Source organism: Oncorhynchus clarkii, chromosome 1, assembly GCF_045791955.1.
Source record: "Oncorhynchus clarkii lewisi isolate Uvic-CL-2024 chromosome 1, UVic_Ocla_1.0, whole genome shotgun sequence".
In the NCBI taxonomy this organism is placed as follows: Eukaryota; Metazoa; Chordata; class Actinopteri; order Salmoniformes; family Salmonidae; genus Oncorhynchus; species Oncorhynchus clarkii.
In genome coordinates, this window is record NC_092147.1 from 38,068,374 (window position 1) to 38,090,792 (window position 22,419).

Here is a 22,419-nt window from a genome sequence, read left to right on the forward strand (position 1 = left end):
AGACGGTGAATGGGCAAGACAAACGATTTAAGTGCCTTTGAACAGGGTATGGTAGTAGGTGCCAAGAACTGCAATGCTGCTGGGTTTTTCACACTCAACAGTTTCCTGTGTGTATCAATAATGGTCCACTACCCAAAAGACATCCAGCCAACTTGACACAACTGTGTGAAGTACTGGAGTCAACATGGGCCAGCATCCCTGTGAAATACTTTCGGCACCTTTTAAGAGTCCATTCCCCAACGAATTGAGGCTGTTTTGTTCTTTAACTCAATATTAAGGTATTCCTAAATGTTTGGTATACTCTGTGTATTTTTCTTCAGTGTAGAAAGACAATTTTATCCGTTCGATTTGGGTGGATTTATCTTTATTGCAACAAATGATGGAAACTGTTTTTCAAAATGATTATTGCAGAAAAAGGTACGCAAAGTACGTGATGTCAACACAACTATGAAGCTCCACTACACATTTAATTCTAAATGCCTACTGACTGCTAAATCTATTTTTAAACTGTTTGCAGGATCGTTTTCCCGACTTTAAAGAATGGCTGAATTGCTTTTCTGGTTGGATGGATGCAAGTTTCACCATGACATGCACACAATATTGTGAATCTTGTGTCAGATTTCTATAATAGTTTGATTCAAACTCTACATGCTTTACAAGAAGAATGATTTCCATAATAATCCTGTTTACACGGACACATCTGACATCAGGCTACCTGATGGGACCTTGATAAATGCAGAAAAATCGCTCATCAAAATAAACGTTCTACCACAGCGACCATGTTTTTGTGAAGATTATTAACAGCATCAATGTAACAGTATAACTTTAGACCGTCCCCTCGCCAATACCCGGGCGCGAACCAGGGACCCTCTGCACACATCAACAACTGACGCGCACGAAGCATCGTTACCCATCGCTCCACAAACGCCACAAGCTCAGGCCTAGCCCTTATATCAGGAGCCTGCGGCGAAAAGTTTGATGAAACAATTGGGACTGAAATGAATAAATCTGACATATTTAAGGACTTCCGGGTCAAACCCGGAATCAGCTGTAACTTCAACAGTAAAGCAAAGCTTAAAACAATGTTTGAGTGAACCCTGAACACAGCAAATTAATGGTGAAGTCTTCTGTAGACTTCTTTCTCCTCACCGCTCTATAAAAGCAATTTTCAGTTTTCCCTCTCCCCGCTCAGACCACTCCGATACAGTCCTAGTAAAATGATAGGTTTTTACCCATTTTAAATGGAAACCTATTACAGTAAGGTACTTAAATTGTTACCCATCAATTATTTGATATTGATATAAAAACAGCTGCATTGGGCCTTTAATAAAAGGTGTTAACATAGAGTTGGTTATAAGAGGAAAATAAGCAGTGGCAAAACGCATACCAAGTATCATATTTGATCTTTATTGTGTCTCCACCTTTTCTGCAATTGATTTCTATGCATCTTTTTTGAAACACACATCCAGGAAGAAACAAAAACTGAGGAAAACATAAAATTATTCCTTCATAAATTCCATCTTAAACAAAAAAAAGTGCTACAACAAATCACATACAAAAGACAAGTCTACAGAGTGACTCAGACACAGACAGTAGGAAATAAAGGAGGAGAAAAGGTACAGTGGTAGTGTCATGTCATGGTAGAACATATAATCAGAGGGACAATGCAACCTGAAAAGTGATGCAGGTACATTGGTAATCTGGTGGTCCAGTGTGTTGGTACTTCAACCACCACTCTGTTCTTTTGTTGTCATATCAATAGAGGAATTGGCTACAGCACATACTGTATAGGACCAGGCTAGTGCCTGAGCATTGTGGAGTGAGATGTTGGACCATAGGGAAGTGTGTTCTGAGGAAGGAGTGTAAAACATCAGGGATGTAGTGAGGGAGGTGTAACAGAGGACAGCAAGGTGGAGAAATATAAAAAGCCCAGAGGAAAAGTAGCATTGGACACTAGGCAGTGGAGGCTGGTGGGAGGAGCTATAGGAGGACATTGTTATGGCTGGAATGGAATTGAAAAAAGGGACGTAATCAAACATATGGAAATGACATGTTTGACTCCGTTCCATTTCAGCCATACCAAATAGATCCTCCCAACAGCCTCCACTGATGCTAGAAGAGGCAGGGAAGAAGGTAGAGGAGAAACATATAGTGAGATATGGCAGAGAGAGTGGCCCGATATCAACATAGTGCATCTGCCATTACTGATGATTTACCTTCACCACCAAAGACATATGGATCATAGAGTACCTTCACCCAACCAGGGTCAAGGCTATAGAGATGTTTTCTGATGAAAGATGATAAATAAATAAAAAAGACCACATATGCAAAAGTACACTGGTTGTCTAAGTCAGCCCTGGAGGACCCCTGTTAATGTCTCCACATAATTAGGTAGTGAAGGTTGAACCACAGTCCTCCCTGCCTGGCTTTGAAACAAGGATATAAGGAAGTACGCCGAAGCTCCATCATCACTACACAGACTCACTAATATGACGATTAGCAGTCCAGTAGTATGAACCGAAACCTTGTCCCCGATACTGCACTCTGGGTCTCACTACACACTCACTACTCCTCCGACATACTGCATCTTCACAGAAGTTTTCCACAGCAACATACTATACAACCATGTGTCATATGTTAAATACGAGGTATAGTCATCATAGTTGTATCTTCCACTGCATACAGGAGAGTACACAACAAGAATAGCTTTAGGAGAATTTAAATACAAACATAATTTAAATTCCATTCCAGGTCCTCCACTGCCAGCCAACTCATCAGGAAATGACAGCTTTGTCCACAGACCATCTACAAGCAGGGGGGGGGGGGGGGGGGTGAAAGGATAGCAAGCCGTCCAGTTCATTCGATAATGATGACTGACAAAAAAGCAGTGTGAGGATTGGGATGTCCGTAGTGTGTGTGATCTAGTCACCAGTCTGGTAGTGACTACAGAGTGACTGACTACCTGACATACAGTATCTTACAGAGCCATAGCTACTGAGAGAGAGAGAGCGAGAGTACACATTCACACTGCGAGTACACAGCTGCAGTCAGTCGGTTAATGCAGTCAATAGAAAACAATGAGCAGTGATGAGCCCCTAATGGAATGAACAGTTCTCTAGTCCGCCGCAGGTAGGCTCCATCAGGATTATATATAGATTTTTTAAACTGTCCACACCAAATAAAGCTTTAGAAATTGCACTCGTCGCCACGTTATTCCCAGGTCCTTATCCTTGTGATATTTACATTCAGTAGTTAGTCCAGGATGGGATACAAAAAAATAATCAAATGAAGTGATCTTAAAAACTGAAAACAAAGTATGTTTGTGTTACTTGACATCACTACTGCAATGCAAAGGCAGAAGACCACCAGTATCTGTTCTGTGATAAAGACAGCACCTGTATTATCACAAGCACAAAAGGTTTCTGGTTCTGAGATTGTCTGTCTGTGACAGCCATCTTCTGCCCCCTGCAGATAGAGTCTAGTCATGAAGGCTACCTGCTCTTACGGGCTGAGTTCAGAGTGTGTAGTGCGTGTGGTGTGTAGTGTGTGTGGTGCGTAGTGTATACACAGGTTGGACCAGGAAGCACCCGCGTGGCCACCCCTCTGTGCACTGGGATGCAGTTTTCCTATAGAATAAAACTGAGCAGAACAGGACCAGGTGGGACCAAAACTGGTCTGGGTGGGTCTGGTCTGGGCCTGGACTGGTGTGGAGGTGTGTATCTGGGCTTGGCTAGCGCAGTTTGAGCCTGAAGGCTGAGATCTCCATGGGCTCCAGGCTGACGGAGGAGTCGTTGGCCATAGGGGGGCTGGAGTACATCAGGGACAGAGACACGGGCTGGAGCAGCTGGAGGTCCAGGTTACGGAACAGAGACGACAAACCCAGCTGGAGGGATAGCCACAAGGAGAGAGACAGACAAATACAGTTTGTGAAAGAGGGGTAGAGAGTGTGTTTGACAGAATAATATTTCCAGACTACCATAATGACTCCAACTGCATGCGTGTGCAACCTACAGTACTATCCAGTTGTGTCTGTGGTGAGCCATGTGTGTAACCTACAGTACTATCCAGTTGTGTCTGTGGTGAGCCATGTGTTTAACCTACAGTACTATCCAGTTGTGTCTGTGGTGAGCCATGTGTGTAACCTACAGTACTATCCAGTTGTGTCTGTGGTAAGCCATGTGTGTAACCTACAGTACTATCCAGTTGTGTCTGTGGTGAGCCGTGTGTGTGGTTGAGGACCACTGACCTGTCCCTCGGTAGTGGTACAGTTGAAGCCGGGGTTGGGGGTCTCCAGACCACAGTCCAGACCCTTCCTATGCAGGATGAGGGCCGTGTAGGGAGACGGGGAGTGGGTGTCCTGCTACACGTCACACAGACAGCAAAGCAGAAACATATCAGCATCAATGGTAAACACACAGAACCCTACATGTATTATATCTTCCAGTATATTGACGCTCCACAAACAAGAGAATGACTTCACTTCTAGTTACCTGGTGCTGGATGCTGCGCAGGTTGATCACGTGGAAGTCGCAGGGCAGAGCCCCCGTGAAGGGGGCGAAGGTGTGCAGGGGAGGGATGCCACGCTTCTTGGGCAGCACGGGCAGCGCAATCACCTCGTGGTTGAGGATGGCCGAGGTCAAGTGACTGAGCAGGGAGGGGAAGCTGGTTGGTCCACTGTCCACCACCTGAGAGGCAGAGAAACACATCACAACAGACAACACGGGTCATATCTGACAACTAACCCCATCCCACCGTGCTTAGCTTCAGCACTCAACACAGTAGGGAAGCTGCATATCAAATTAGAATTTTAAGCGCATATCCAATTCCAGGATGCTGCTATGGCAGACCTTTGAGCTACAGGGTAGAGGGCAGCTAAAACACAGGTTAAACTAAAGTTAAGAACTACAGCTATAGCACAGATTACAGACAGACAGACTACCAGCCAGCTACGGCTGGGTAGCAAGCAACCTCACTGTTGCCGTGGCAACGTTACCTCTTGAGCACCGCCTCTCAGAGTGATTGTGATGAGCGAGTGAAACATGGAGGAGAGTTTGGCAAAGAAGCCAGCATGCTGGAGTGCAATGGAAGAGCAGACAGACAAAGATAACACAAATAAATGAAAGGGGGTGACAAAAGAATGGAGGGACAGTGGTTAACAATCGCAGCATGAGAGATGAGACATTTTCAACAACTGCTGATAAAAATAATTCCTGGCTTACCCACTGTTTCCACTCAGACTATATTGGCTTCATTTGCTTGGATATGACACCTATAAACAAGATGCAGAAAGTTCCAGTAACTTCCATCTGAGGACTCTAGACTGACTGACCTTGTTGCCAGTGGACCTACTCTCCAGTAGGAGGCGGAAGCGGTTGGCAGTCTTCTTGTTGTCCTTCAGTCCCTGGCCCAGGCCGCGGTTATCATCTTGCATCAGCCGCCGGTCCAGAATCACCTCCAACTGGCCTGAAGTAGAGAAAAGCAGAGACATGCACATAGAGCTCTATCATAGATCCTGGATAGAATGCGATTTGTGATTGACATTCCCATTGAGGACTTCCACCATTCTAACTGGGTGGGGATTCCTATGGGTTGGGAGCGTTCAGACAAAGATCATAGCATTGTCTTCTTCAAATTGGGTTGCCTATGGATGGTCAATTGCATTTTCCCTGCCTCTGTTGTGGTAAAAAGCTGAGGTATGGGCTGGAGTAATATAACCAAATTCATAGACAGAGCTAAAGATGCAAGGACTGGCCAAACCATGATATCAAAATTATAGTTTTAAATCATGTTTTGAGGCTATATAGTGTTTGTTACATTTACTTAGTTTACAAAAATTGGCTTAAGACAAGCTTATATTTTGGGTTCGACAGTTCAACTAAGCACATGAGGCATTTATAAGTGATATTCTTAAAGAGTCAATGGGTACATATCATTACTTCATAAATCCCAAAATTGATGTAGCAACTGCAGTCCTTCCCTACCGCTCTCTAGGCTGGTGGCACCCAGGGCCTGGGCAGAATGCAGGGTGAGGCGGTGCTGGCTGTCCTGAATGTAGGCCTGGCTGGCGATTGGGTAGAAGTTGGCCTGCAGGGGGAGCTTCAGGAAGCGGCGTCGGGGCTGCATCTGTGGAAACATTACAGTATCGAGGTACATGTTGAAGCCAAAGATCAGACATTCTGTAGTGTAAAGTGTGTGTTGTGGTCTGACCTGGAATCCGTTGAGGTCTGTGTAGAAGGTGTCGTCATTCTGGATGTCAGTGACCAGCCGCATGGCCAGCTCCTTGTTAGACTGTTCTCTGATGTCCACCATGGTGGTGACATCCAGAGACAGACCATCCACACCTGGCACATTGTGTATGCGGATGGTCTGTTGGAAGTGCTGGTAGAAAGCCACTACCTCAGAGAAAAGAGGTCCCTCCACCACACGCACCACCGGAGGCTCCTTCTGACTGTAGGGCTGAAAGATGGAGAGAGTGTGTTTCTCTAATGGTTAAGGTTAGGATTGAGGCAGGTTACTGATCCTAAAATGGTCTACATGTAACGTACTGTGTCTCTAGTAGAGGTAGGAGGGTTTTAAAGCTTGCTCACCTTAGCCTTTCCGTCAGGCAGGAAGAGGTAAGCCCCGCTCTTATCCTTGGAGGACCGAGTACCATATGTCACAAACTGGATCTGAACCTTCAACTCCTGAGGGTCATCTTTACGACGGATACTCTGCTCGAGAGACAGAACGAGAGACCATATTATACATTACACTTCAACCAACTGATTCTGTGCTGCCTATTTGGAATTAATAAAATGAGAAAAGGGCCTTGGACGAATTTTATCATTTTAGTCAACTTTTAGGCTGAATTCCAAATCTGTTAGAGACAAAGCACAGTCAGTGGCTGCATCCCAAAATGACAGTCCAGGCCTTTGGCCAAAAGTACTGCATTACATAGGCTACTATCTTGGCTGCAGCCAGTCCTCTACCCCTCCACGCACCTCCAGCAGGCCTGTGGTTCCTGAGAAGCCCAGTGTGAGGGACTGGGTGGAGGTGTAGAAGGGTTGTGGGTCTGCCGTCTGGGAGCGGAGGGGAAGGGGATCCACAGCGTGGGCAGTCTGCCCCCGACCAGACAGCCTCAGCAGGGTCTCAGAGCGCAGCGTCATGGGGGTGTCGGCAGAGTCATACAGGTGGAACACAGCCAGGCCCAGGGCAGGCAGACGCACCATGAAGGAGGCCTGTAGACAGGACAGAACACAGTTAAACACACACACGGCAGACAGACCGGGGCACTCATGCTACACCTAATATAATCAATGCATCTGTCAAATGAAGTACCAAGCAATGCCCATTAAGTAGCCACTGAGAGCACCACAAATTAAACCAGCAACCACACACACCTGGAAGACCTCTGCGCTCATCTGGCTAGCAGAGCTCCACTGGGCACTGAGCTGCACAGGGAGGGTCTGTCCGTCCTCTGTGAGCACCCTGACCCTGGCAGAGTTGACCAACACTGTAACCACACACAGCCTATCCTGCTCCACCGGGTTGAATAGCACCAGGTACCTGACGGAGAGACAGGGGGATATCAGTCACAAACACCGGACCCATGAGAGACTGTAGTGGGGCAGAGTGGGGGGGGGGTTACCTGGGTCCTGACTGGTCCAGTTCAATAAGAGTGCGCTGGGGCAGGGAGTCTTGGGTGGCACGTCTGTCATCCTATAGGAGAAGGATATGAGTATGCGATTGTCAGTTGCACTGATTGCTTACACTAGAGAAGCACTGAGTAGTAGATCACAACTCCCATTGGAAAGTGACAGAAAAGAGAAGATAGACTTATATAAGCTATTGTAACACTAATGCATTGTTAGAGAGCTCCATGTCATGAACAGGTTGACGCTCCCAGTCCTTCTCCCTCACCGTCTCTAGGAAGGGTTCTGTCTGATAGAAGCGATACACATCCTTGTTCTTCATCACTAGGAAGTGGGCTGCGTTAATGATCACTCTCTTCAGGCCCTGCAGGGAGTGCAGTAACCTACAGGAGAGACAAAGGACCAAGGACACATTATCCTAATATTCTTGAAGTTTGAGACATGAGTGTCTTTTATCAAACCAGTGTCTCCAAACCGGGCACATCTCTATTCTGCGTCTCTCTTAGCCACTGACCTGTTGCCGTAGTCAATGACCACGTTCTCCTTGGCGGTGCCTGTGATGGCATCGTGATGCTGGAAGAGGGCGACGGTACGCCTTGCGTCCGTCAGCAGGGTGTAGTCTGAAGTGGGGTAGCGGCCCTCCATGCCTGTGTGGCGAGCATGAGCCACGGCAAGACTGAACAGGATCTCTGCCCCCCTTGGGAACACCACACAGGAATAGTTTAACAAAGACAAGTGAACCGTTGACAGTGTGCATGACAGGTTTCCATCTTCCAATTATTTATCTTTTGAAAACTACACACGTGGCTAACATTGTTGAATTAACGACTGAGAGTAAGGCTCAGATGCCAACCTGCTGTTTCACAGGTGTATTGAAGCCATGTCTGTCTGATTCCACCTGGCCTTACCGGAGATGGGACTCCAGCACGCGGTCCATGCTCTTGTAGAAGGGCCGGGAGGTGTAGTAGCCGCTCCAGTAGTGGTCCTCGCGGTCTGCGTACGCAAAGAAGTCCCCGCTCAGCACCGGGTAGTCTGGGGGTCTGGCACCCTGGGGCACATTGTTGGCCTTGTAAACCGCAGTGAAGTATTCGGTCAGGGTCCCAAACTGGGCCTGGAGACATCCAGGAACACAGGTGAGATTAATGTTTAGAGAGGACATTTTTAGATTCAATCAAAAACTAATGTTCAATAACTAACAGACCTCTCCCCAGAAGAGCCAGAGAATTGTGAGCTTGGTCTCTGACCTGCACGTGCATCTCGGGGTGAGAGTTCATGTAGTCAAAGAGTCTCTGGTAGTTGAGATACTGCTGGTCCCACTCCAGGGCCTTGTCGTAACGAAAGTCATCTCCCAGTGGAACCAGAACCACCTTACTGCGGAAAAGCTTGGACTTCTTTCGGTACTGGTCCAAGAGCAGGTGGGCCCTAGGGTGGAGAGAGAGGTTACACACAGATTAACATCACAATTGTGGCTTGTGGATGCCAGTATTACAGGATTCAAAACAATAAATTCCTGAACAGTGCTTGCTTTAGAACAGTGGTTCCCAAACTTTTACAGTCCCGTACCCCTTATTAAAACATTCAACCTCCAGCTGCGTACCCCCTCTAGCACCAGGGTCAGCTCACTCTCAAATGTTGTATTTTGCCATCATTGTAAGTCTGCCACAAACACACACTATACAATACATTTATTAAACATAAGAATGAGTGTGTTTGTCGTCTCAACCCGGCTCGTGGGAAGTGACAAAGAACTCTTATAGGACCAGGGCACAAATAATTATATATAATACTAATCAATCATTTTGCTCTTTATTTAGCCATCTTACATATAAAATCTTATTTGTTCATCAAAAATTGTGAATAACTCACCACAGATTAATGAGAAGGACGTGCTTGAAAGGATGCACATAACTCTGCAATGTTGGGTTGTATTGGAGAGAGTCTCAGTCTTAAATTATTTTCTACACACAGTCTGTGCCTGTATTTCGTTTTCACGCTAGTGAGGGCCGAGAAGCCACTCTCACATAGGTACGTGGTTGCAAAGGGCATCAGTGTCTTAACAGTGCGATTTGCCAAGGCAGGATACTCTGAGCACAGCCCTATCCAGAAATCTGGCAGTGGTTTCTGATTAAATTCAATTTTCACAAAACCGCTTGTTGCAATTTTGATGAAGCTCTCTTGTTCAGATATCGGTAAATGGACTGGGGGCAGGGCATGAAAGGGATAACGAATCCAGTTGTTTGTGTCATCCATTTCAGAAAAGTATCTGGGGAATTGCACACCCAGCTCACTCAGGTGCTTCGCTATATCACATTTGACATTGTCCTTAAACTTGAGTTAATTTGCACACAAAAAAAATCATGCAATGATGGAAAGACCTGTGTGTTGTCCTTGTTAATGCAGACAGAGTAGCGTAGAGCTTCAACTAACTAATCATAGCCTCAATTTTGTCCCGCACATTGAATATCGTTGCATAGAGTCCCTGTAATCCTAGATTCAAATTATTAATTTGAGAAAAAACATCACCCAGATAGGCTAGTTGTGTGAGAAACTCATCATCATGCAAGCGGTCAGACAAGTGAAATTTACGGTTAGTAAATAACACACTAAGCTCGTCTCTCAATTTAAAAAAAACGTGTCAATACTTTGCCCTTTGATAACCAGCGCTCTTCTGTATGTTGTAAAAGCGTTACATGGTCGCTGCATAATGCAGAAAAAACACACAAGAGTTCAGGGGCCTTGCTTTAACAAAGTTAACCCTTTTCATTGTAAAACGTCTTTCAAGCGGTCAGGCATTCCCTTGGCAGCAAGAGCCTCTCGTGGATGCTGCAGTGTACCCAAGTGGCATCGAGAGCAACTGCTTGCACGCGCGTTACCACTCCACTATGTCTCCCTGTCATGGCTTTTGCACCATCAGTACAGATACCAACACATCTTGACCACCAAAGTCCATTTGATGTCACAAAGCTGTCCAGTACTTTAAAAATATCCTCTCCTGTTGTCCTGGTTTCCAGAAGAGGATGTCTTCCTTAATTGACCCCCCCATAAACATAATGGACATATACCAGGCGCTGTGCCAGGCCCGTCATGTCTGTTGGCTCATCCAACTGTAACGCATAGAATTCACTGGCTTGTGTGCAAAGCAGTAATTGTTTCAAAACATCTCCTGCCATGTCACTGATGTGTTGTGAAAGTGTTGTTTGAGGAAGACATTGTCTGTATAGTTTTTATGGCCTTTCCCCCAGCATTGTCCCAGCCATATCCGCGGCAGCAGGGAGAATCCTCCACAATAGTATGGGGCTTGCCTCTCCTAGCCACTCTGTAGCTCACCATATAAGACGCTTCTAGCCCCTTCTTATTAATGGTATCTGCTGCTTTTATACATGTCTTACTACTCAAAAGTCATCTTAATTCTTGCTCAAAAAACTCTGTGGTTTATTTTTCAAATTGGTATGTTTTGTTTCTAAATGTCTACGCAACCATGAAGGTTTCATCGAGTTGTGAGATAGTACTTTTGCACATATAACACACAGTGGCTGAGGAAAGGCACTACTTCCAATATAAGTGAAACCCAACTCAATGTAGTTCTCATCATATTTGCACCTCTTCGATGGTCCAACATCCCTGTCTGTTGTTTGGTGCTTTCCCGGGTTAGGGGACAACGGTAGCTCTTCGGCTGCATCAGATTCACAACTGTCAGTGTCCATGCTAGCTGGGCTAACAATAAATGTAGAATTACTGATGCTAGCATTGGATGTGCTTGTGGAAGCAGAACAACTTGTGTCATATATAGGTGCAGGTGTAGTACTGCTGGTAGTAGCAGTACTACCAGTGGAGCTGGTATGTGTCTCTATGGACGCAGGCCTTACAACGAAATGAGTAGCAGCTACGTTTGGCTACATACGTTAAGTTAAGTGGAATTCCCGCGAGATAGTAACGGTTAATGTGATTGGATGTTAATTATTTGACGAGGCTACCTGTATTTGACATTGTGTTGTTATTTCACTGAACACTAGATGGTTTAATTGTATTTGTGGCAGTAACACGAGGCTACTCAGGCGAGAGAAACCGCACCGAAATGTATAGCCCCGCTGGAAAATATAAATGGACTGTTTGAAAATGAGAGAATAATAATAATAATAATAATAATAATAATAATAATAAGTATTTATTATTTTAAATGTGAATCACATTTTTATTTGGCGTACCCCCGACGGTTTGGGAATATCTGCTTTAGAATATGGACATTATTGGCAATAGCAACGTTTCTGTTTAGTGACCTTCGTCAAAGCATACATTTAATGAAAAGAAGAAAGCTTGCAAGCAGTGTGCAGAAATGTCTTCTTTTGAAATGCATTACATATTCAATCACATCTCTTAGATGTGTGAGTGCATCCCAGTGCAATGCCAGTGTTACAGGACAATAGATGACTGTACATGACCTTAGAAAATAGATTATATATTTAAAAAAAAGGACCTTTAATGGAAAAAGGCAATCAATAGATTTCAGTTAGAGAACTATTTTCTATTAGCCTCTCTCTGGAATGTGTGCTTTGTAGAGTTCTATGAAGCACTTATTTTTTCTACACAAAACTAGTGATTGACAAGCAAGTTGCAGTGACGGTCTCCAAAGCCAGTTGCATCTTTCCTGTATTTCTGCACCCACACCCCCCTGTTCTACTGCAGAGCTCTGACATCTCCTCACCCCCAATCCCCCACACAGTCAATGGAAATGCTCCTTGACCCACATCCCCCCCCCCCCCCCAGCAGTGTGGTGTACAAGGCCCCGGGGAGGCTCTCTCTGCTTGGCTCACCTCTCTGCCACGTTGGCCTCCACCACGGCCCGCGGAGGAACCTTCCAAGGACAGTTGACCCGGCCTCCTGGCAGCCTCTTAAAGTCAAACTGGCAGCAGATCTTGGGGTCCGGCCCGCAGGTGTGTGGCACGTCATAACTGTAGAAGGGCATCATGTGGCAGAAGATGTCCGTGCCCGACTTTTGGTCTGGCAATACAAACAAAAGGAAGAAAATAGTTGACTTAATTGTAGTTTGTGAATATAAAAGGTTCAATGCAAATACAAGCCAGGAACACAGATACTGTTCTTTGTTCAAACTATAAAATTGGCCATTGCCACATTTCCCACAAACTCAATTTGACTTTGAAAGACCAGAGTTGCAGCGCATTCCAGAGAGAAAAGCACATTATGGTGTAAATAGATGAGATGGTTTTCCTGGGAGCAGACCAGCCAGCCACTGACCCCAGGCCTGCCTCCACATGAATTCCAGGCTGCGGATAGAGGCAAAGTGCTTCTTTATGGAGTAGTGGACCCTCTGGATGAGCATGCTGGTCAGGTTGGCCCTCTTCAGCAGGTAGGGCATGGTGGCACTATGGCCAAAGGGGTCCACAGCCCAGCCTGACCGGGGGGTCACACCTACGGTAGGGCACAGCACAGGAGGATTAACATCATGGAAAATACAACAGAGCATGGTGCACAGTTGATATGTCATCTTAAAGGAACTCAAACAGGAACAGAAGACAGAACTATGTCCGAAGTCATACAGGATTTCACACAATATGCACAAAAGGTGTCATTGCAAAGTTATCCGCTCAGAGTTTGAATCAGTTTAACTTTCAAATGCTTCCGCTCCAAACCTTAGGGTACAAAGCCCCTTGCATGAATAAGAAAAGGTGTCTCGGAGAGGGCAGACGTGTCACTTACCCACGTTCTTCTCCAGCCACTGATGGCCTTCAATGAGCTGGTCGATCATGGCGAAGTAGTGAACATTGGCCTCATCACTCATCACCCAGCCTCCAGTCACCATCTCCAGCTGACCTCCTAGGATTAGCCTGAGACATCCACACAGTAGGGAGGTGAGAAAAAGCAAACTCTTACTCCGAGCCACTGCATTAACCAGAAAGCAGGCTATGTCAGGAGTATGTAGTCTCTATGACAAGGCAGATGTGGAGCACATTAGTTAATTACTGTAGATCACCCTGCTAAAGTGGCCTGGCAGGTTGTTTACAGCCTGTGATAAGTGATACTGAAAATATACTGTTTTGCTAGTTAGGTAGACATTCACAGGTGGACGAGTTCCTCATTACAGAAAACAACTGAAATCAAATCTACCAAGACCGGCACTATTGACTCTTCCCCCATGTGGGCAATCCTCAAAAGACAGCTCAAATACTTTAAGGAAGAATCCATTTGGGCTGTAGTAAGATGCCTGAGAGCTAGTACTGTGACTGAGAGACACTTACTTGCGCATGGCTTCCTGCTTGTGCATGTCAGCGCTCTCCCACCACTTGGCGAAATAGGAGATCTCGGACCAGATGAACTTCCTGCGTGGATCCTCAGTCAACTTCACCAGCATGTTATTGAAGATGTGCTGCGTCTGGTCTGTGTAGTACTTATCAAATGTCTTTATCCAGCCTGCCGGGATGGGAGACAGCAGCACAGAGGTGATGAGCACAACAATACAGATCATGAGAAACAGGGTCCTGTTCAGTAGGACTGGCAGTACTGAAGCAAAACGCTGAAGCAAAACGAGTTCCTTATTGGAAAAGTTTCTGAGGTAGGCTTTGGCTACCTCCCTGTTTCAAAACATTTATGAGTCTACAAAATATGACCCTGTATTGTACTGTACCATTTCCTATAGTGTATTCTGGATTGTGCCATGGCAAGATGAGGGGAAAGAGCAGGTCAGCAGTACAGTACCATACAAAACAGCTGTGCGGTATTAAAAATAACACCTGTTTTATTATTTAAACAGAACAGAAAATGTGACTTACAATGAGCCACCTTGAATGCATTGTCAAAGGATGAGATTGCATGTAGCGACTGATAATGTAATAACTGCTAATAATTTAACAACTTTGGCATTTAAAATGTAATAAATGCTGATAATGTGATAAATTGCCAATAATGTAGTAAATGCTGAATGCATAACTTAGTTTTTGCGTATGAAATAATTATTACATTATGCATTGATTATTACAATATAAAGTGGGTTTAAAAAAAATACAAAAATAATGTAATAACAATTTAAAATTGCTTTCTTTAATAGCATGCATATTAAGCGTCACACACTTGAGGAACACTTTGCATTCATTTCCACAACAAACTTGCAATTTGAAGACACACCTTGTAGTCATGTGATTAGCCAAATTGTAATGATCACAAAAATATTCAACAAGAGTTTCACTCCTCCTTATCCCAGGACTGACCAAGCTACTTTGATTTAGAGTGCAGATGGAACCAGACTCATGTCAGACTGATTCACTCACACACACACACTAAACTCATTGGTTCGGTGCCAAAAACTGTGTTTTTTCCACTACTGCCTTAAGTCCTCTAAAGAGCCTCACATATGGAAGTTCTACATAGTGAAAGGGGCCTTTTACCATTGCGTTGTCTGCAGGTCTTGTTTTGACTCTACACCAGTCCTGCCATTAGACCTACTTCACTTTACCTGCAGTCTTGTTAAACCTTAAAAGCTCTGGCCTGGCTTTTGGAGGACATCCCAGAACAAAAGAAAAAACAACTTTAGCGTGATTCACTGACAACAGTCCCAGTGGTCTCTCATAGCTCTCCGCAGACCCAAGACTAGCTGTGAACATTTACTCAGTGACACCTTAGTAATGAGTAAAGTCAATTCTAATTCAAATGGAAGCATAATGAATGGCCATTCCTGTTCTTGAGTGACAACCTGCAGGATCTACCACAGTCAACAAGTCAATAACTGTCAAGTTAGCTAGCGGGCCTCACACTGGCTGTAAATAAATCTAATGGAACTGTCAATCTCTGGCTAAAATCAAATCTTGTGCCAAGTAACAGACATTCTAATCTAAAAATAGCCTAGACGTTGGCATTCTAATGTAATTATGTCACTCCATTTGTCAATCCTGTCATCAGCAGGTAATAGCAAAACATGAAAAATGTATTGAATTGTGGTATGACCCAAAAAATAAAAGGTCTTCCCTGTCACTAAGCCTCAATCACACTTTGCAGTTTTGAAACAGCAAGGTAGATCTACTACCTGACCTTGTCCAATAAGAAACCCTAATTTTCATTATCCATTTCATAATGTTTTGCTAAGGTGTGCTCTGAAGAAACTTGCTTTTGAGGCATGCCTAACCTGGGTCGTTGTGGGAGTGAGGGACCACAAACACCTGCAGAGGCTCACTGTCCCACTCCCCGGGCTCATAGGTGATCTCAAAGCCCTGCTTCCACACACCCCCGTCCACATTGTCAAACTTCAGCAGGGAGTACACGTCCAGCATCTGGAAGACAACAGACCGAAGTTGGCAAAGTGGTGAGGGTGGAGAGAAGAGGCAAATCACATGAAATCGGTAATCTCTCACCTTAAACGTGTCACGTAGACAAGAGACAGTGTGTTAACAATTACATACGCATATGGCCAACAGAACAATACCCAGAAAGTCCCTGGAGAGCAGCTCACCTGCAGGTCGGTCTGTCCGCGGCGGCCCTGGGCAAACTGGCAGTCCTGGGGCTTGACAGAGAGGAAAGTGGGCCGTCCGTCGAAGGGCAGGACCCAGGAGCCGTTGGCACTGCGGAAAGGCAGCTGTCCACTGGGGGACACAGCACCGGTGTCAGTCAGCTCCAGGACAGAGTCCTTGATGTGGCTGATGATCTGGTGGTTCTCCTCCAGTAGCTGCTCCAGCTGTTCTATGCGGTTCTGCAGAACAGAGATCTGGCTCTAGAATGCAGGAGGAAAAAGGCCCCGGGAGGAAAATGGGGATGAATGTCACAGGAGGAGCTAAACATGGCAAGCAAGTCTATTTGGATGGATACACTACTTCACTGTCCCCTCCCCAAAGGAAACACTGTTGTGAAAATCCAGGTCCTTGTTCACTCAAGCTGTTGCAAATACGTAAATGAATAAATAAAAGCAAACAATTTATGGGTCCTATTTGAGGCAAATTCCAAAAAACAAGTTTAGGCCAACATGACAAAAATCCTGTCAGAAACAATTCAATCTAGGCTTCATTATTTACACTGTTGCTGGAGCGGGTCTGCAGGTCACAAATATCAGCACAGCTGTGGTGGCTGGGCATCTCTACACATGGTGTGTTTATGAAAATAGCTCAATGCCTCTCAGAATACAGTACAAAATAAATGGATAAATGAATTATTTAAACATGTGTGCATCTCACCAATTAGGCCCTAGAGTATTCTACGTTTGATAATTACAGCTTTGATGTAACTCAAATTCAAAGGAAAAGTGTTCATTAAACTTGAAAAAGGTATTGCCTCTGGCTTGTAACAGCACACAGATGTATCACAACAACATGGTGTTTGATTGCAGACAAGGGTTGAGACTAACAAGCTTACTAGTGGTGCCATGTCTATAGATGTCTTACCCTTGGGAAGTTCCCGCCGCCGTTCTGTCGCCTTGCAGGGTCATGTTGGACTCTGTCCAACATCAGGTATAAGGAGAATACGGCCACACAGAATATGGCTCCTCCACACACAGTCACCTGCTTCTTCAACTTCATCCTTTAGCCTGTAGAAAAGCCTTTTGAGGGGCAAAAAAAATAAAAAATAAATACCTTGACTTGTAGTTCTTTACTTCCAAGATAAGCGGGATTGGTCCTTAGTTAGGACAGAGTGGAGTGCAGTCCTTGGAGTGCAAAAAGTGCCTGAAAGTGACCGGCAGGACCAGTGTCAGCAACAGTTCCCCAACGTTGCCTGCACTCCCTTAGACCTCCATTAACCAGAACAGTCAGGGGCGGAACAGTTGGCAGAGAAGGTGGATGTAAGGGTGTAGGTGTGGTGAGGGACATAGGGTACTTAAATCAGCAGTAGCTGGCAAGCAGTCTGTCAGCTCCGGCCAAACCACAGCCGGGCTCCTTCAAAGTGGCCCTTGTGCTCCCAACCATCCAAACCTTTGAGATTTGCGGAGGGGGAAAAAAAACACAAAAAAACAAGCACTAAACAGCGAGGGCTCAAACAGGGAGCCTACTGTCTCCGCAGCATGGTGTCTGTGTGTGTGTGTGTGCAATCCTTTGGTCCAGTCCAACTCCCTGGGCTGTGTCTAATTCTTTAGCACTGGCAGAGTCCCCTTTCGCTCTGGTTGGCTGCCAGGGCATAGCCATAACATTAAGCACATGGCTTCAGTGGTACCACCAGCTCTTTAGATAGTCTTTTTCGCTTGGCTCAAAGCACTCCAGGATGAGACAAATGTCACTACGATGCTCTCTTTGACAAAGCCTAAGCATATCAACAATGGCAAAAAAAATAAGACACATTTCCTTGGTCACGTTTGCATCATGTTTAAATTATGTCCTAGGGTCCTTTTCTGAAGCCGGAGGGTAATAATCTCAGTTTAAGGAAGCATGGCCAAAACAACTATGTAATCCTGCGTTTAGTACTCAGTAAAAGGCTGTATGCAAGTGTGTAGGAGAAGAGAGTCACAGACAGATCTTGATAAAGAATGTATACCAAGAAGCAAAATAACCATGCTGAGCCCAGTGGCCTGGATTTCAGGATGCTTGCTAGCTAAAGAAAGACAGGTGTTCCTCCTTCCAACAGCAAATCCTATATGATCATAATCCTATCAACTAACAGGCTGTCAGTGACAGCCTTGCCATGGGGATTTGTGATAAGACCCAACACTTACACTGGCTGCAAAACAACTAAATGGTTCCCAGTTCAAAAATGATGTGTTGGGCCATCTGTGCATGATGACTAAACCTCTCCTAACATGGAAATGACAGGCTCCAGTGATATTAGCTAAGTAAAGTATTCTGCCTTTAATATAAATGAGCTTGCAATCTTTGCTAGGAAAAGTCACTGTTGCAAGCTCCACATTTTGCAATGCATAAATCACTACATGAGGATATCAGACTCCAAAGATTTGATTATTTCCCATGCGTGAGCTTGTAAGAAAAAGATGGGGCCACTGACTGCTGATTCCCCTTCATCAATACAGATGATGGAAACCAACGTGGTAAAGAAATATCAGTTTGTGGAAATGTATCCTTGTTTGTCGAACCTGTAAATGAAAACAGCAGCAATCAGTGAAGTCAAATAAAGCTCCGGAATAGTTCATGGTGATTCCCCGTGTGTGGGATGAGGTGTGAAGCAACAATAACATGGCAACTCAATAATTCTTCATCTTTCAAGCAAATAAGTATCAATATAGCTAGCTAGCTAGCTAGCTAGCAAGATCTAGTGATACCCAGTGACAAATATATTTTTCGATGCTAGCTAGCTAACTTTACTGAGAGAATCTATGCATACTCACGTTACCACTACCTATATCTACAAATTAACACAATTACCAATAACAGGGGTACCCCTGCACATTGACTCGGTACAGGTATCCCCGTTATTGTATTGTGTAACTTTTATTTTATTTATTTTTACTTTAGTTTATTTAGTAAATGTTCACTAAACTATATTTGCTTAAAACTTAAAAAGCATTGTTGGTTAAGGGCGTGTAAGTAAGCATTTCACAGTAAGGTCCTGTTGTATTCGGCACATGTGACAAATAAAGCTTTCATTGGATAGTCAATGTCATTGTATTTTTAAATGAGCTAGGTAGTTCCAAATAGGATACCATTCATACACAGGCATAAACTATGATTCATGCAGTCATGCCTGACAGACAGCTAGCTAGCTATATTAGCTAGGATCTACAATGACAGGTTGGGTGGATTTGAAACAATTTGAGTGTACCCTAAGTGTACATACGCTTCAATCTGTGCTGTGAGTCAACTCAACTGACATTAGAAAAAAAATACATTCCATTGCAAGAGCTACATCAGCTAGCATCATTTGAATGAACAATCTACATCACCATGGCAATCCAGCATCAATTGATAGAACATTCCAAATTACCATTGAAATTATTGCATCGCAATACCTGGCAGTCACTGCGAGTGTACCTATGAGTTTACCAGTCAACTTGTCAGGGTTAGAGCGTCCAAGTCCGTTCCATTTCTATGGGTAGGCATTTCTCTGTTACCATAACAACTTAGCTAGCTAGTTAGCCTGTCTGTTTCATTTACGCCTGTTAGCTAGCTAGCTAGCTAGCTAGTTAGTTAGCTAGCTAGCAGGTGCTGTTACATTACTGCATTAGCAAGCTTGCTTCAGCAATCCTTTTGCCACTGGAGTTTGCACTCATCTCTGACTGACTGACAGCTGCTGGGCACAATCCCACGGCTCAAACACTGTAAGGTTTGCTAGCTAACGTTACGTTAGTTATCTGACTACACAACCATTTAGCTAGCATTAGCATTACCCTGGCTACCAGTAACTAGCTAGCTAGCTCAGTGTCAAAGAAATCAACCTACCAGTCAGAGTCAAATCATCCCGAATATCTGTTTACCGGACACATTAAAAGAATTGACGTTATGATGCCCGTGGACGGTTATCCATAGCTACCGAATGGTTTTCTGTTTCGCCGTCAGCCATAGATTGGATATGCGTGTCAGAGACGAAAGAGGAACCGAAATATCCCACTCCCTCATTTTTTTTTCTTTCAATGAGGTGAGGAGGAGGAGTCTACCGACGTGTCCATAAGCGACTTCAGTCACCATTCATTTTCTGGATTCAGGGTCATTCAAACATCGTTTTAAGCTTTGTTTAGCTGGTGACAGTTACAGCCGATTTCGGGATTGTATATCGATTCTCTCTCCTTAAATATGTGTTATCTGATGTATTCGTTTCAGTCTCTGAAACTTTTAATCAAACTTTTCGCCTCCGGCTCCTGATGTCAGGGCACAAAAACAAGTCTCCTGAATTAGCCTAGTGCGCCCAGCTATATCCTTCCCGAGTTTGCCTTGGCTAAACTAGCTGGCTAGCGGAACTATGCTAATCCTCATTGCCAAACTTCATAAATACTGCACCCTCAACTTCAAAACTAATTTGCTAGTTATACAATAATTTATCAAAGAAATTCGCTGGAAAGATCTTGAAATGATTTACTGTAAATAAGGACATCATTACTACTTAACGCGGATCTAAGTTCAGTTTTGAGATCCACCGGCATTGACGTAGGGTTAGCTGGACGTTTCTGACTGGTCTTGGAACTGTGACGACGGGCAGCCTATCCCTGCTTGGCTCTATGGGCTATGAAGTAATTCTGCCAACACAGACAGATATGTACCACAGGTTGGTGGCACGTTAATTGGGGACGACGGGCTCGTAGTAATGGCTGGAGCGGAATCAATGGAACCGTATCAAATACATCAAACACATGGTTTGATGCCATTCCATTTGCTCCGTTTCAGACGTTATTATGAGCCGTCCTCCCCTCAGCAGCCACCACTGATATGTACAGTCTTGTACCCTTAACCTTTTTTGTAGCCTTAATCTTATTTGTATTTAAATCTGACTTAATTAATATAATGCATAATCCTAGAATGATATGAGAAAATAGCAGTTCTACAGATCACAATGACTACGATGAATGGCTAAATTACTTCCGGACAGGAAGGGTCAACAGATCTCCTCCTGCTACTCTGAGGGGACATACTTTTCACGCCACTTCAATACAAAGTGATTTTTGCAAACTCACCCTTTCCCTAACCTTAACCTCAGACTCCTAACCTGCTTACTAAAAAGTCACTATGGTATCGAAGTGGCATGAAAATAGTGCTTCCCGTCTATGGGAGAGCACCCCTTAACCTCTTACAGTGAAATAATACCATGCTATTGTTTGAGGAGAGTGCACAATTATGAACTTGAAAATGTATTAATAAATCAATTAGGCACATTTTGGCAGTCGATACAACGTTTTGAACAGAAATGCATTGGTTCATTGGATCACTCTAAAACTTTGCATATACACTGCTGTCATTTAGTGGCCAAAATCTAAATTGTGCCTGGACTGGAATAATACATTATGGCCTTTCTCTTGCATTTCTAAGATTGTTTTTTTTTCTTTGTATTATCTTTTACCAGATCGAATGTGTTAGATTCTCCAACATTAATTTCACTTTTCCACAACCTTCAAAGTGTTTCCTTTCAAATGGTATCAAGAATATGCATATCCCTGCTTCAGGTCCTGAGCTACAGGCAGTTAGATTTGGGTATGTCATTTTAGGGGAAAATTTAAAAAAGTGTCGGATCCTGTAAGCAGACAGGAACTGACCATTTATTTTAACGTATTCATCATCTTTGTTTTAGCCTAGCGCGATTGATTGAGACATGCAAAGCTTTGTGGGATGTACTCAAAAGCCAATGATTAAATAACCATCTATATCTTAAATCGATTTTTATGCGCACTCAGAAAAGTTGTTACATTATGATGAACTTTGTGAAATATGTTTTGATAACATTTGGTCCATCTGAGAATGTGTTCTTTTGTTCAAAAAATATCCTTCATTTTTATTATATTGCAGAGTATTATGACATAAAAATATAACAGAGTGCCTGACTATTCAGCTAATTATCTACTAGTGATGGATGATGACTGGATTGGGAGGAAAGTTTGGATAAAGAATGTAGGGATGATAAGGGACCAGATAGGGAGATAAACAGGACATGCAAGGTTTTGCCATGTGACAAGCAGATCCCTAGGTGAGCATTCCCTGTGGAATGCTAGGTAAGTTTCCTGCTCTACATCATACATAATCCACACGAAGCACAAACCAAAGGCAGGGGAATACTGTGGACTTAAACCAGGTAAGGCTCTCCACTTTATCCTTCTATCTTAATTAAATCCTCTTTATCTTTAACTCTGCCTTGTTGGAAAAGGACCTGTAAGTAAGAATTTCACTGATAGTTTACACCTGTTGTATACGAAGCATGTGACAAATAAAAT

At 44.1% G+C, this 22,419-nt stretch overlaps 1 protein-coding gene across 2 annotated transcripts; it reads right to left on the reverse strand.

Moving 5' to 3' along the window:
* Window positions 1-347: 347 nt before the first annotated feature.
* On the reverse strand, window positions 348-20,644 carry LOC139406672 (alpha-mannosidase 2x-like). 2 transcript variants are annotated; one of them, XM_071149543.1, is made up of 23 exons: window positions 19,946-20,616; window positions 17,009-17,163; window positions 16,087-16,344; window positions 15,763-15,907; window positions 13,886-14,057; window positions 13,347-13,474; window positions 12,885-13,058; window positions 12,443-12,629; window positions 8,876-9,053; window positions 8,540-8,742; window positions 8,146-8,328; window positions 7,900-8,014; window positions 7,628-7,698; window positions 7,380-7,545; window positions 6,981-7,217; window positions 6,588-6,710; window positions 6,208-6,456; window positions 5,982-6,123; window positions 5,330-5,463; window positions 4,994-5,071; window positions 4,491-4,685; window positions 4,247-4,360; window positions 354-3,883 (listed from the first exon to the last, which is right to left on the reverse strand). In XM_071149543.1, exons 2-23 carry the CDS (start codon window positions 17,141-17,143, stop codon window positions 3,731-3,733), a joined length of 3,540 nt encoding a protein of 1,179 aa, XP_071005644.1. In that variant the 5' UTR covers window positions 17,144-17,163; window positions 19,946-20,616; the 3' UTR covers window positions 354-3,730. The 2 variants fall into 2 exon arrangements, with proteins under 2 accessions (XP_071005653.1, XP_071005644.1); XM_071149552.1 differs by lacking the exon at window positions 4,994-5,071 and having other exon boundaries at window positions 348-3,883; window positions 19,946-20,644.
* Between the last annotated feature and the right edge of the window lie 1,775 nt (window positions 20,645-22,419).